The sequence below is a fragment of the Mycteria americana genome, chromosome 1, assembly GCF_035582795.1.
Source record: "Mycteria americana isolate JAX WOST 10 ecotype Jacksonville Zoo and Gardens chromosome 1, USCA_MyAme_1.0, whole genome shotgun sequence".
NCBI lineage: Eukaryota > Metazoa > Chordata > Aves > Ciconiiformes > Ciconiidae > Mycteria > Mycteria americana.
The window spans coordinates 58,980,101-58,993,375 of NC_134365.1; the positions used below are offsets into that span (position 1 = coordinate 58,980,101).

Here is a 13,275-nt window from a genome sequence, read left to right on the forward strand (position 1 = left end):
AGCCCACCACTGCACGAGCATGTTGTCACCTCGCATCTCGTTTCACCATATCATCTCGCGGAAGATTCTGCAGCATATTGTGCATTACAAATGGGATCTGTGGGATTCTCAGGGATGTGATAATTCATTCAGCGAGGATGATGCTTAATAGGGACTGGCCCGAAAGAAACGAGGTCTAAAAGGAATATGTGTGTGAAGGGGAGGGGGAAGGGAGGAGGGGGAGATGTTTGAAATGTTTGAACGGTAAGGCAAATGTTCAAAAGCTACATTACATTTGCTTCCCGACCTCAAGAGCAGCTTGAAGCTTGGCATATGCTGCTGCTCCTTACTCATCACCGAATAAACTGGTAAAGCTCGTCCTGACTGTATACTAAAGGAGAAGGCTCTGCTCTGCACCACCAGCTCTTCCACTGCACCCGAGAACTTGACCTTGGCACAACTCTTTCTCCAGCCGGTATCACGACAGACTCTGGCACTGCTCCAGTAAGGCTTGGGCTCCAACCTCCCAGGGAGCGACCCCCACTCGTGTCCTCCCCCACCCCGGTCCCCGCAAAGGCATCCCTGTCCCCTCTCTTTAACCGAACCCTCGCGTCTGTGGACTACTTGGTGCTCTGCAAACTGGGGAGCGACAGCCCGTGGCACTCATCCACGCAGAGCTATATAGCTGGCACTGTTCCAGCCTTTCCCGGTGTGCCATCCCCACACAGCACTGCAGCTTTGGTCATATGAGCAGAAATGATGAGAAAAGCACTTTTTAATCTTTTCGCACTTGCTTCCCTGTTCAAACAGTTGCAGGATGGCTATGACTGACGTGCTCAGCGCTGAGGATATCAAGAAGGCTGTGGGAGCCTTTTCAGGTGAGTGCTTCTTTCCCCCCCCTCCCCCCTTCTCCCTCCTTTCGTCTCCTCAGCTTAGGATAGCAGTGCATTTATTTAAGCTCGGGAAAGAGTAGAGGATTCAGCTAGACAAAATATCAAATGAGGATGTGTTTTCAGAAGTGCAGTGAAAGCATGACAGGTTTATCAAGTGCAGGGCTGCATCCTCAGCAAAGTTACAAATTTCACCTCTGCACGTTACAGAGGTGAAATTTATTTTGAAGGAAGGCAAGCAGTACCTGTGGACAGACTTTGCTTCTACCGAGGGGATACTTTCAAAGGCAACAAAACCCTCGGCGAACCAGGGTGGATTATATCTTGACGTGGGATAGGGAAGTCAGCCGTGGATGCCGGCAGGTTCCCACTCACCCCTGAAATTCAGCTTCAGGTATTGCAGAACTGCTGTTTCTCGTTTCAAGGAGATAAGAAACCGCTCTTTTCTTACTTCCTATGCAGAGCCCCCGGGTGGGCTTTGCTTTTCGGGATGGAGCAGAAGGCAACAGCAGAGCAAGTGGGTGCACTGCTCGACTGCAGAAGCTTTCTGCAGGACGAATGGCTGCAGCGGTCCATACTTCCCTCTCAGACTCCTCCGGGTTTCAGATATTCCCTACCCCCCTAATTCATCGCGACCCCTAGACTGACAGCAAACCGTCTTCGTGCTTACAGAGACTCAGGTAGTTAAGGTTGCTCTCAAAGAAATGCCAGAAATGGTGCTCCGGGATGCACACACTGTATCTCCCCCTCCCATCCCCCCCAACTACCTGGCTGGTGGCACCACCCAGGAGAGCAGCCTCTTTCTGTCCTGCTCTGTGCGATGACCTTCCCAAACAGACAGAAGCGCAAAACCCGCTGAGCCCGAATAAACTCAGCAGCCGGGGAGTCGAAGGACCAACAAACTGTTTTGCTCGATCCAGCAGCTGTTTTTCTCATTAGCTTCCATTGTTCTGGGGCCATCCCCAAGTCCCAGAGCAGATGCAGTTAGCAGCAACTAATGTCAGATCTCAGTCAAGCAGATCCCGAAACACTGAGCCTCCTTAATTTTATGTAATAGGAAAAGCTGCGGCGGGAATAAGGACGCATGGGGAAGGAAAAAAAATAAAAGTCCACAGCAGGTTTTGGAGGTCACTGTTTTGGATTCCTAATCCACACCTTTCTAATCCACACCACAGTCGTTAGCAAGGCGACGTGGGTGGGACAAAAGCGGGTGCGGTTAAAGGACAGGAGAGGGGGAGCAGGTAAACTCATTTATCTCGGCTCCGATTTCAAGGGCTCTGGGTGTTTTTTTTCCTCCCCGGCGATCGTGCCTCACAAGGTCTTGCAGGCAGCATACAGCACAGCACTCCCTTGCAGGGTCTGAGCTTACGAACCACGATTGCACAGACCTTCAGCGGTCGAACCGCAACACTGATTTCTAGTAAGTCTTCAGAAAAACCGGAACGGAACTGAAGTAGCCATGTGCTCCGAAACACTTCTCGTCAACGCTAGGCTCCGTGGTTGAGCAAGAGCGGGTTTTTTTTTTCCAGGGGTGGATATGTCAAAAAGTGACAGCCATCTAATAGTCAAGAGTCCACTCTCAGATGACTGTTTTAGCGTAAAACTTAGCACAAAAAGGGTTTAAGGCAATGAAATGAGACTGAGCAGGTTAGACTTCAGCTCCCAGCTCTGTCACAGACATCCTGTGTGACCTTGGGCAAGTCTCCATCCGTCTGTAGCTCAGCTCTTCATCTGCAAAACGGAGACACTGCTCCTCTCCCCCCTTGCTTTTTGCAATTAGTGTCTGTGCAGCATGGACGATTTCAGTGCATACATGTAGCTCCTACCACAGCTGGGCTCGACTGTGCCTCCCAGGGTAGGACATGCAGCAGGATGGAAGAAAACCACGGGTATGTGTTAGTATATGTTTCAATGATTTTTCTAAGCAGTTCTCTGGCTTTTCATCTCCTATAGCGGCTGAATCTTTTAACTACAAGAAGTTTTTCGAGATGGTAGGATTGAAAAAGAAGAGCCCAGAAGATGTGAAGAAGGTTTTCCATATTCTTGATAAAGATCGAAGTGGCTTCATTGAAGAGGAAGAATTAAAGTAAGTAAAGATATGTCCTTTCTCAAATTACCTTGCCTTAAGAGTCCAATTTCCTGTTTTCTTTTTTACAAGACTCTAGATAATGTCACGCAATTCAATCTCTTGACTAGTATTTGTGCACAATAATCAGTTGTTTGCTGGTTATATGATCTAAAGCGTGTTGGAGGTAGCTAGCTGTAGCTTTTATTGCAGGACCCTGAAACACATGAATGATCAATACCTTACAGATAGTTCTTCAGTGAAATGCAGTTTCAGAGCAAAGCGCTCTTCCTGAATGTTAAAGAAGGTCAATAACAGAAGATATAACCCTGGATTCCAACTCATATATCAAAAGTGAAACTGTTCTGAAAAAAACTTTCCTTTTTTCCATGCCTCCTCTTTAGGTTTGTACTGAAGGGCTTTACCCCAGATGGAAGAGACCTATCAGACAAAGAAACCAAGGCTCTTCTGGCAGCTGGAGATAAGGACGGTGATGGTAAAATTGGCGCTGATGGTATGTGATTAGAGGAGTGAACTTTGACAGTAACAATCGAATATTACTCTTACACACAAGAACTGAGGAAATCTAGGAATCACGGGGGGCTGTGACCTTCTGAAGGGCACCATTTGGACTTAATGAAATGCCAAGCCCTGCTACATTTGCCGTACCTTGCTTGCAGGCTTTAGGGGAAGCAGGAGCCGAGTTCTGACACTAGAGGGGGCAAGAGTTTACAGAGACCGAGATGTAGTTAAGGCGCACTACAGCACAGGCCTAAGTACCGATCCAACTTCCACTTCAAGTCCTTTAATTTTTCTGTTGATTTCAGTGGAGCGCGGATAAGGACACTGACAGTGCAAAGACCCGGGCTGGACTATAAAACTTAGAAAAAAGAAAGAAAAAAAGCTGAGTGCCAGCATTTCTGCTTGATGATTGGTAAATAGAAAAGTAATGCATGACTTAGCAAAGCAATACTCTTAAAATTCAAAGTACAGTTAGTCTGCTATGGAATTTCTAGATAATAACTGTCTATCCAGCTTTTGCTAGTGTTTATGTGGGTCTTCACAGCTAAGAAAGCTTGTCACTCCCTTTTCTTGTAGTTCTCATATTCCGCAAAAGAACAACTTTTCCTCTCACAGCGTTGCTTAAAAAATTACTGCTGTTTTCTGTTCCCTCTTGGGATTAATCAAATTAGCCCCCATACAAAATTTCTCCTTTTTCCTCTTTCTTCTGTATCCCTGAGACACACTGGAACAGACACGAAGAGATGCATTTCTGAATTAAGTCTTTCCTCATTGGAAGAGATAGTAGCAGAGGTTTGTGGTCACAGTACTAAATCACCTAGACAGCAGGCAATTGCTAAGTTTTCACCCTATTGACAAGCCATATGATAGGGTGAAATCTAAAAAATATCTAAAAAAGCTCATATCTCTCTGTGTTACCTTATCTCTGGGATTTGTAAAAAATGTTGTCTCCAACTAAAAAGCAATTAAAAAAGGAATAAAAAGCAAAATAAGGTTAACTAACATAGTTTCCCAGTTTAGAAGCTGAAAAAATGACATACAATATCACCCACTGACATATTAGTCAGGTGACATACTAGCTAAACTGCCTGTCCATAGCACACTGGTATATCAGTGACTATGATCCTGTTTCTAGACTAAAGCCTCTTAATTTCTCAGATCATTATTATATTACGGTTGCAGAGGAGCAATTGTGAAGCATCTAGGGGAAGTTCCTGCTAAACTTTAGCAGAGCTACTGAACCCAAGGAGTGTGTCATTATTTGAAATTTCATATGCTTTATTATATGGGTCCTCCTTATTCCCATTAAAATTAGCGGCAGTGATACTAAAATCAGTGGGCAAGATTTTCAGCAGAAAACTTGATTCAGGTAAGTAAGCTTACAGCTGATCCACCAACCTCACATCAGATACATTTGCAGTTATTCCTGGAAGGCTGCAAAACAAAAGCAGTATCAATTGGAATAAAAAAACCTATATTGCAGAATTATTTTGGCTTATACACGAGGATACAGCATTAACTTTTTTATTTAAGATTGACCATAACTTTTTTTTAAAGTTGAAACAATGCCTGAAAGCCAGTACATTGTAACAAAGCAATATGAAACAGCTCTTCTCCTTATCTCTTTCTTCTGCAACTTTTACCCCTCCTTAACTTTGAACTGGAATCACTCTGAATTTATATACGATAATGGAAAGAGAATGAAGGGCTTTTTTCTTTTGCTTCTTCTGGCCATATCCCTACTATACAACATTGTCAGTTTCTTTTCCATTTCTTAAATTTGTCTCTGACAGCAAATTGTTACACTGGAAAGGCTTGAAATACATGCAAAGTTAACAGCTGGGGCTGTGACCAAAGGATGAGGATGACAGACTTTCCAGCTTTTCCTTTGGTTCATAAATCCAATTCCAGATTGTAACTGCCTATGTAAATAAAATGTAAAGTCACGAATGTACTTCACATTCATATTCAGTATTGCAATGCTGTATTTCTGTTGCAAACCATTGGTTTGTTTCCCTGTAATTGAATTGTCAGGCCTCACTTATACCCCTCGTTTCAAACAGCAGCTTCGTACGTCGCTAAATGATCACAAACGTGCAGCCTTTCACAGGGGTTAACATTAATTCACTGGACGGCCCTTGAACCCTGTCCCTCAGGAGCCCATAGCAGTTCTAAGAACTGATCTTCATGGATTTTTAACACCACAGAGCCATCTTTCTCAGACATATCATCACAAACATTAATCCCAACCTAATCAGCCTTCTTCCCGTTAGAGGCCTCACATTACAAATTTCTTCTGAGGCCTCCTGCTTTAAACCTTTTATCATTCCTGCAAAATTGCTCAGATCAGAAATAGTTCCACCAGCTTACCTCTGGACCGATAAAGGTTTGTAATTTGTGGCTGATCTGCCAGTTTCAAACAGTTGAAAACCTGCAGCCTGTCATGCAAGGCATGATCACCTTCTATGTGATGTCAAGCCCCCTCCATCTTCCACTGATGTGAACAGAAGATGATGAATTGGAAAAAAATTGCAGGCCAAGGCCAGGTTACCTAATAAAACTACAAACATTAGCTTCCAGATTGGATTAGCTTCCAGATTGGATTGGGAAGTAATGCTGAAGCAGCTCTGTCAGCTTCAGGAGGACATTTATAAGGAAGAGGAGAAAAGAAAATGAAGATTTCTTTTCATAATGTTTTTTTAATCTATTTTGTGTATTAGCACTGGACTTGCACATCATGACTTTCAGTTTCTTTATTCTAATAGACTTGAGAAAGTACATAGAGAATTTAAAGATGATGCACTATAGACAGAACAAATCCAAATTTTTATCCCAGTAAGTCAAAATGTTTTCCTTGATACAGCTCAACTTCTGCAGATATTTTAAAATATTTCAATTATTTTCTTTAAACGTTGTAAAAATGAGACATCAAGCATTCAAAATTACAACTGACTAAGTCATGGCCTTGCCACAGGTAAAAGCCAAGACAAAAAAAGAAGAATCTTTTGGAAGTCCTTCTTTTCTTATCCCTCTTTGTGCTCTTTTATCTTCTAAAATAAATTAGTGTAAGTCATTACTTATGAAGTTTCCTAAACAGATCTGTTATTGTATGGATAATGTAAAAAACACAATCTGGTAAGAGAAATCATTAGCCTACAACATGTCCTCTGTAATTATATCTGTCATTTCAGTAAAATACTACAGGGTATACATTAGGCTGGTAGAAACTACTAAACTATACTGAACACAGTGAAACAATCCTCTCCTTTTAAGTCAGAGCTTTGACACAAGATAGCTAGTAAGTTCTTTTACATGACAAAATAGTCTAAATCCTTGTAATTTAAAACCATTATTTCTGCAAAGAAAGATGTAATTTTGTTTGGAAGGAGAATTACAACTGGAAAAGAGGATGTAGTCAATCACAATGATTCTCTCACTAACAGGCCAGCCAGAGGCAATAAACATTTACAAGAATGACCAACAGGCAGGAGCCATTATACAGTGCCTTATCTCAGAAGTTTTGCATATATGAATACACTTTGTAACAATGCCTCCACAAGCCACCTGTGGTTGGGCTCACCTTCATAGGAAAATAAATAGTGAAGTAGTTTGCAAGATTATTCAACTGGAACATCTTTGAAATATTTAAAGTACATTGAAAATCCTGGAAAAAGTATAAAGCGCATAGCAGTTATTCATGAAGGAGTATTTTATGGTTTGCTGGCTATCAGAAAGTACCTGTGAAATAAATTGCCATTAAGTGATATCACCATCATAACGTATTATAGAAAATATTTGGCTGCAAGTCTGAATAACCCTTTCCAAATATATTCTGTAGATACAAATTATTATAAAAAGGATTTAATTTAGCTGTAGCAAGTATGACAACTTGTTCTAATAGAATATGCATAGTTAGTTTTCCCTTTTGGAAAGGTTTCATCCACTGCAGTTCATGTTTCTCTCTGCAGGATTTATTCACACAGTGATTTAATAATCATACCCCTTTTCGTTTTTTGCCCAGAATAGTCTGGGTTTCTATCACAAGTACTTTATGTTATCTCTTAAATTCAGTTTGTAACACTTTCGATCTATGTACCCACCATGTACAGGATTTATACATGTTTTGTGTTAAGTAATCTGCATCACTAATCCTAATTTGGATTTACATCTTTCAAAATTATGGATAAATTTGGATTTAATTTAAACCCTCTGACACTTTTATTTCTCAGTCTGGTTTGTCAGCATTTGGCAACTAGTTTTTTGGACATGTCATCAAAAGTGCTGTTTGTACACACCAGTCAGTAAAGATCTCACTTGTTAAGAGTTTAGCATTTTCCAACTGAACATTAGAATGTTCTTTAAAACGCCTAATTTTCATCTTCTATCTTTTTTAGTTGCAAAACATTACTCTTTGTTATGTCAAACTTCAATAATTTTCTCTTGAGCCTTTACAGATGACTGCCTCCCCTATTTGTCATTTTCCTCTCAGCTGATTATGTTAAACCCATAAGCCACTCTCTCTGTATACCCTCTAATCCCTTTATCATCTTTGTTGCCCTTCTTGGGATTCCCTCCAGTCTGTCATTTTTAACGGTCTGAGGCACACACAACTGTGCAAGGTATTCTCAAGTGTAACTGTTCCAAGGTTAGATGGAGTTAGGAATTATAACCTCCTTGGGTAATACAGTATTCAGAGTGCAGTATGCCAGGCAGCTATTCACCAGGATATAAATGTGCCTCTTTCATGCTTTATCACCCTGCTGAAACGCATTATATATACCAAAGCATAAAATAATGCCAAACTGCAGATAGATACATTTATGTAAATATTATGGAGGTAACACCAATAAAAGCCGTAGGGTAAAATGCTGGCCCTGAGATCACAGGAATTTTTCTCGTTATCACCAGTGTGGTCAAGATTGCTATGTAGGTTGGTGTCAGCCTTCTGTTTTTGTAATCGGTCATATTCAGTCAATTTGCCATTACAAAATTGAGTTTAAATGTAATATATTTATAACATAGGGACACGAATACTCTGAAAGACTCATTAATGAGTCTCTTTGCCAAACTCCGATATAAAGGAAATTTATCTCACTGCAAAATTAAATTTCTAGTTCTTGCCTTCATCCCATTGAGGTTTACAAAGGAATAACAGGGAACTAATCAAGTTCTTCAGATGAATAGCAGTGGACAGTCTTGACAGTCTGGCATGTATAGCATTTCTCTCTTACCCTCAAAAATCCTTTCATTTCACTGTAAGATTTCCCAAGTCATACTTTCTCTTTAATTAACTTGGATTTCTTTGTTCTTCTGTTATTGTGATGTTTCTGCTACACCAGTGACTCTGTAATCATTGTAATATGCTTCCTCCTTCTTTACATTTTCTTTTTTTAATATTTTAAAAAAATTTTTCCCTTCTCCAGAATTTGCAACTATGGTGGCTGAATCATAAAGGCTTTGACCAATGCAAACCCTTCACCCATCCTTCACTGCCCAATTCCAACCACCTCCTGCTGACTGCTTTGGCTCCTGTTCTATTTATTTATGTTATTTTATACTCCAGCTCTGTTCTCTGCAATCCTGCAACTCTGTAATTGTGCTGAAAGACACTGTTAAAATAATAAAGGTCACATCAATCTGGGCTTTATTCTCTCTCACTATAACTTGTTTCTTATTTCACGTAGGCTTGGCACACACTGAGAGAAAATTTTACTCTTTTTTGCTGACATCCCTGCTGCTTTATCCCTAGCTAGGGTAAAGTGGGAAGAAATTTAAAAAATTATTTGGGATAAAATATGCATATAATGAGTCATTCAGTCCAAGTTCTGAATTGTGGCAAAACTGACTGCATTATTTTTAAGCCATCCCTGCTAAATGGATGCATACTCATAGCCTGGAAAATCTCTAGTGATGGCAATTATCCAACTTCATTTGGCAGTTTGTTCTTTGACTTAATCAGTGTTATAGCTAAAAAGTATTTCCTAATATTTAACCTACATCTCCCCTGCTGCATTTTGGTGATCAGTAGATTGATCCTTGTCTGTATCATTTGTTAAATTTGCCTGGTGCAGGGTGATTTTTGGATAAAAGCTTTGACAGGCATATCAGTTGGTGCCAATCATGCATGGGGATAACTTCGTAAGCTTAAAAAGCGGTCACTTCTGAAACACAGGATATGTTTACTAGCAATGTTACACAACTATCTAGGACAGGAATAACGGAATACTCACAAGAAACATCAGTATGAATTTCAGGAAAGGGAACACTAAGATTCAGGTGTTATGCTACTGTTGACACTTCCACTGCTAAAATAGTATATAAAAAAATCCCATCAAAAAACATTTCTTCTAAAACTTTACCAGAGAACTGAGTATCTTTCTTTGAGTTACATATAGGAAACTGAGACTCAAGCTAAGGAAATGACTAGCCAACAGTTAGCCTATGACAGAGCCAAGAGCTAAGCGCTTGTTTCCCAAATCCTGTTCAGTAACTTTGGCACTAAGCTCATGCTTTTTATCTTTTTTTTTTTTTAAGCAAAGATCAAAGAGGGGTGGGGGGTGTGGAATCACTTTTAGGCAACATCGTCCCCACATCTTAACAGAACATTGATTACTACTGCAATAAAAAGGAAGGATATTTGCCATTTCTGGATTCCAAACTATTCCCTGCAGCAATAATACCTTATTCAATTCAGATTTATTATCACTAATTTAGTATAAACAAAAAGATAAGGCTGAAACCCTGTTACCATCACATTGTACAGAATACCATTTGCTGCCACAGCGATTACCCAATGCTACTCAGGAAGCCAATAAACGCTCCCCAAAAGCCATTCTAGATTTTCACTCTGTAGTAACTTGCAAGGAAGACTTTTTGCTGAAGCTGCTATGCGTTCAATAGAAATCCTTTGGTTTTGCACAATGTATATATGGATCTGAAGGATGTACTGATTTTTAAGTATTCTAAATAAAGCAAATGAAAACGGATTGCAATGAAGCAAGACAGTTTATTTACTTCTTTTTCTTGGCAGCTGCTGACCTCAAGTGGCAATAAAGCGTAATTACAAGAGTATACAGGGCTACAGAAAAAACATTAGGAACCCAGCTATTGAAGTACCGTGAATAAAGATCCCTGGAATCAGAGAATCGACATAAAAATCGCTATATAAACAAAGCCCTTTACAGCCTCTTTCTATTCTTTGAACCTGCAAGGATTTATATTTTAATGCTTCACCGATGGCATGAAAGCTGAAATTTTATCCAGGGCTTTACCAAAAAATAGCACAATAGAACAAATAGCAAATAAACACAGCCATTAATGAGTCTAAAAAATTATTTATAGTACATTATGTGAATTAAACTAAGTTACAGCAACAATAATGGGGATATTTTACTGGCATAAAAGTCTGAAGACCCCAATGATTTCTATATCAGTCTTTCTTCACATTATTCCCTCAATCACTCCTGAGCAAGCAACACTGAGTGCCTAATTTGGCCTGAAATTTTTCAGCTATATAGTAATGAATAAGATGAAAAGAAATACCCTTTTACTTTCAAACTGAAAAAGTTACAGTATGGATACCACTTACAATGGGTAGAGAGACCTCTAAAATACCATCTTTACTTTTCATGGTGACAGTACCTGATACTCTAAACATGCATTTGGTCAGTTTATGCAAATATACAACTGGTATACTCAGAACCTATGTAATCAGAATTCTCATAAAATCTGTTTTAAACCACTTTCTTTCCTAACTGTATTTTAAATTTAAAGTTCAAGTTTCAATATTTCATGACTCTATCACTGAAGCAAAGAAGAAAAATTCAAATACGTGTATAAATCAAATAGAAATATAAATAAATCTCAGCCCAAACATAAAATTACTGTTTTATCAATTATCTCCAAACTATTACTTTTTTTCACTGCTAACTCTTCAATGTTTATCTTAGATTCTTACTTTTCCCACCCAAATTTCTTCCAAACCTTCCCCAAACCTTGAATTTCCAATTAACAAAAATTCTCAGAATTTTCCTGGTAGGTGGAAGTTATCTAGTCATGGCTCAAAATGCAGCAAACAAATGAAAAATTTTAAGTTACAATAAAATATAAAACTTCATACATACAATATATTCAATTTTTCATTTTCATATCACTCTCATTTTAATATCTTTAAGACTGTCACAGAAACTATTGTAAAGACTGAAGAAAGCAGAATTTGCTACAAAATTTAACCAGGCTTTCAGCAGAGTGTGGATTATAGTATGCTTGACACATACAAAAAATCCACATTATGCTGCAATGTACTATTTCATACAGAAAGATGTTTTAATTCTCACACACATAAGCAAAGGAGCAAAATTAAGTTTCTCCAAGGAACATTTACCTTAGATTTCTTAATTGGCATCTTACATCTTCTTCTTTGTGCTGAACAGTAAGTGTTCCATAATTTTCTTCCCTGTTGTAATACAGTAGAAATTATGAAAAAAAAAACCAACTCCAGCCACCAAGTTGAAGACAAAATTTTAAATAATCAGTACACATCCTTTCCTTAGATTCATAGCCAATGGTTTGTAACAAGACACAACTGGATGATTTAAGATATGTAAATTATGTTTACGCATACAAAAAAAGACACTACTTGTTCACGTTGGTATTATATATTGCTAGGAGAGAAATACAGCTCACTCTCAGCTACAACTCAAAAGGAAGAAGAGCCAAATCCTCAAGCCATAGACAAACCATCATTTTCTGACAAATGACATTAGCATTTAACAAAAAGGGTTTGTACCAACAGACCATCACCAACTCTTAAAATTTCTCCGATCACCATTTACCATTACCAAACCCTTAACCAACAAATTCATAATTGTTTATGCTTTAAGGGTCCTGCCAAGCTCTTAATTGAGTTTCATGGATCAGCAATTTTCCACATGTCTTATTTTGGGAATCAATGGACTGGAGGCCATAACACCTGTTCACTTTGCAGAAGCAGAGCTAGGATTTATATTTACAGTCTACCCACCAGTCCTGAGCTCAACACTGTCTAATGTCCTACGATTGCCTCCACATTTTGTTCTCTTCATCAAAGCAAAGCTTGCTTGTTTGCTTCTTTTGCCTTTTCTGACTTTGCATCTTTTGGGTGGAAGTAAGGACACTTTTCCCTAGTTTCTAAATACTTTCAAAGACTGGAAATGCAGTTCATGTTCCCCTTTCCAGCAACACACACATAGTTTTATCAAAGTCTCTGTGCTACAGTATCTAAACATTAACAATATTCTGTCCAAAACAGAGTTAATATTGTTACGGAATTAAAAACTGTGGCGTTGCACAATATTTGCAACAAGTTCTGCCTCAACAAAATAACATCAAAGATTATGAATTTATACAAGATTCATTGAAGACACAAATTAGCCCACAAAATTTTTATTAATGAGCATAAAACACAAAAGAACTTCATTTGACTCTAAAATCCTAGACTGAGATTTAAGTGGTCAGTGGATAGAGAACACACTCTTTTATTTATATATCAATTGCAAATGAAAGAGAAATTATATGGCATGCATTAACACACCAAAATTCAGCTGTGGTTAAAGCATGTGCTGACATTCTTGTGCTAGCACCACCCAGGAACCATGGGTAACGCAGATACAAGAGCAGAGGCTTTAGCACATGCCAGTGATTAAAACACCTCCTCTAGGTCCTGGACTCTCTCCTTGCTAACATGTGCTTGAACCTGAGCTGCTGCACCTTCATTCTGAGAGAGTATTTGAGCAGATTGCCTTTTCCAAAGAGACACGTCCTTTAGAAATCCCAAGACTC

The 13,275-nt window shown here is 39.1% G+C and overlaps 1 protein-coding gene across 1 annotated transcript; it reads left to right on the forward strand.

The window, feature by feature from the left end:
• Positions 1-725: 725 nt before the first annotated feature.
• Positions 726-8,908, forward strand: PVALB (parvalbumin). The gene is made up of 4 exons (XM_075491687.1): positions 726-857; positions 2,823-2,955; positions 3,339-3,448; positions 8,880-8,908. Exons 1-4 carry the CDS (start codon positions 797-799, stop codon positions 8,906-8,908), a joined length of 333 nt encoding a protein of 110 aa, XP_075347802.1. The 5' UTR covers positions 726-796.
• Positions 8,909-13,275: the final 4,367 nt, after the last annotated feature.

What these genes read in the sequence shown, in the direction of transcription:
- PVALB (XM_075491687.1), top strand. Translation starts at nt 797, where the DNA reads ATGGCTATGACTGACGTGCTCAGCGCTGAGGATATCAAGAAGGCTGTG. An exon ending in GGCTGTGGGAGCCTTTTCAG is followed by an intron (nt 858 to 2,822) that starts GTGAGTGCTTCT and finishes CATCTCCTATAG; the next exon opens with CGGCTGAATCTTTTAACTAC. An exon ending in TGGTAAAATTGGCGCTGATG is followed by an intron (nt 3,449 to 8,879) that starts GTATGTGATTAG and finishes TCCCTTCTCCAG; the next exon opens with AATTTGCAACTATGGTGGCT.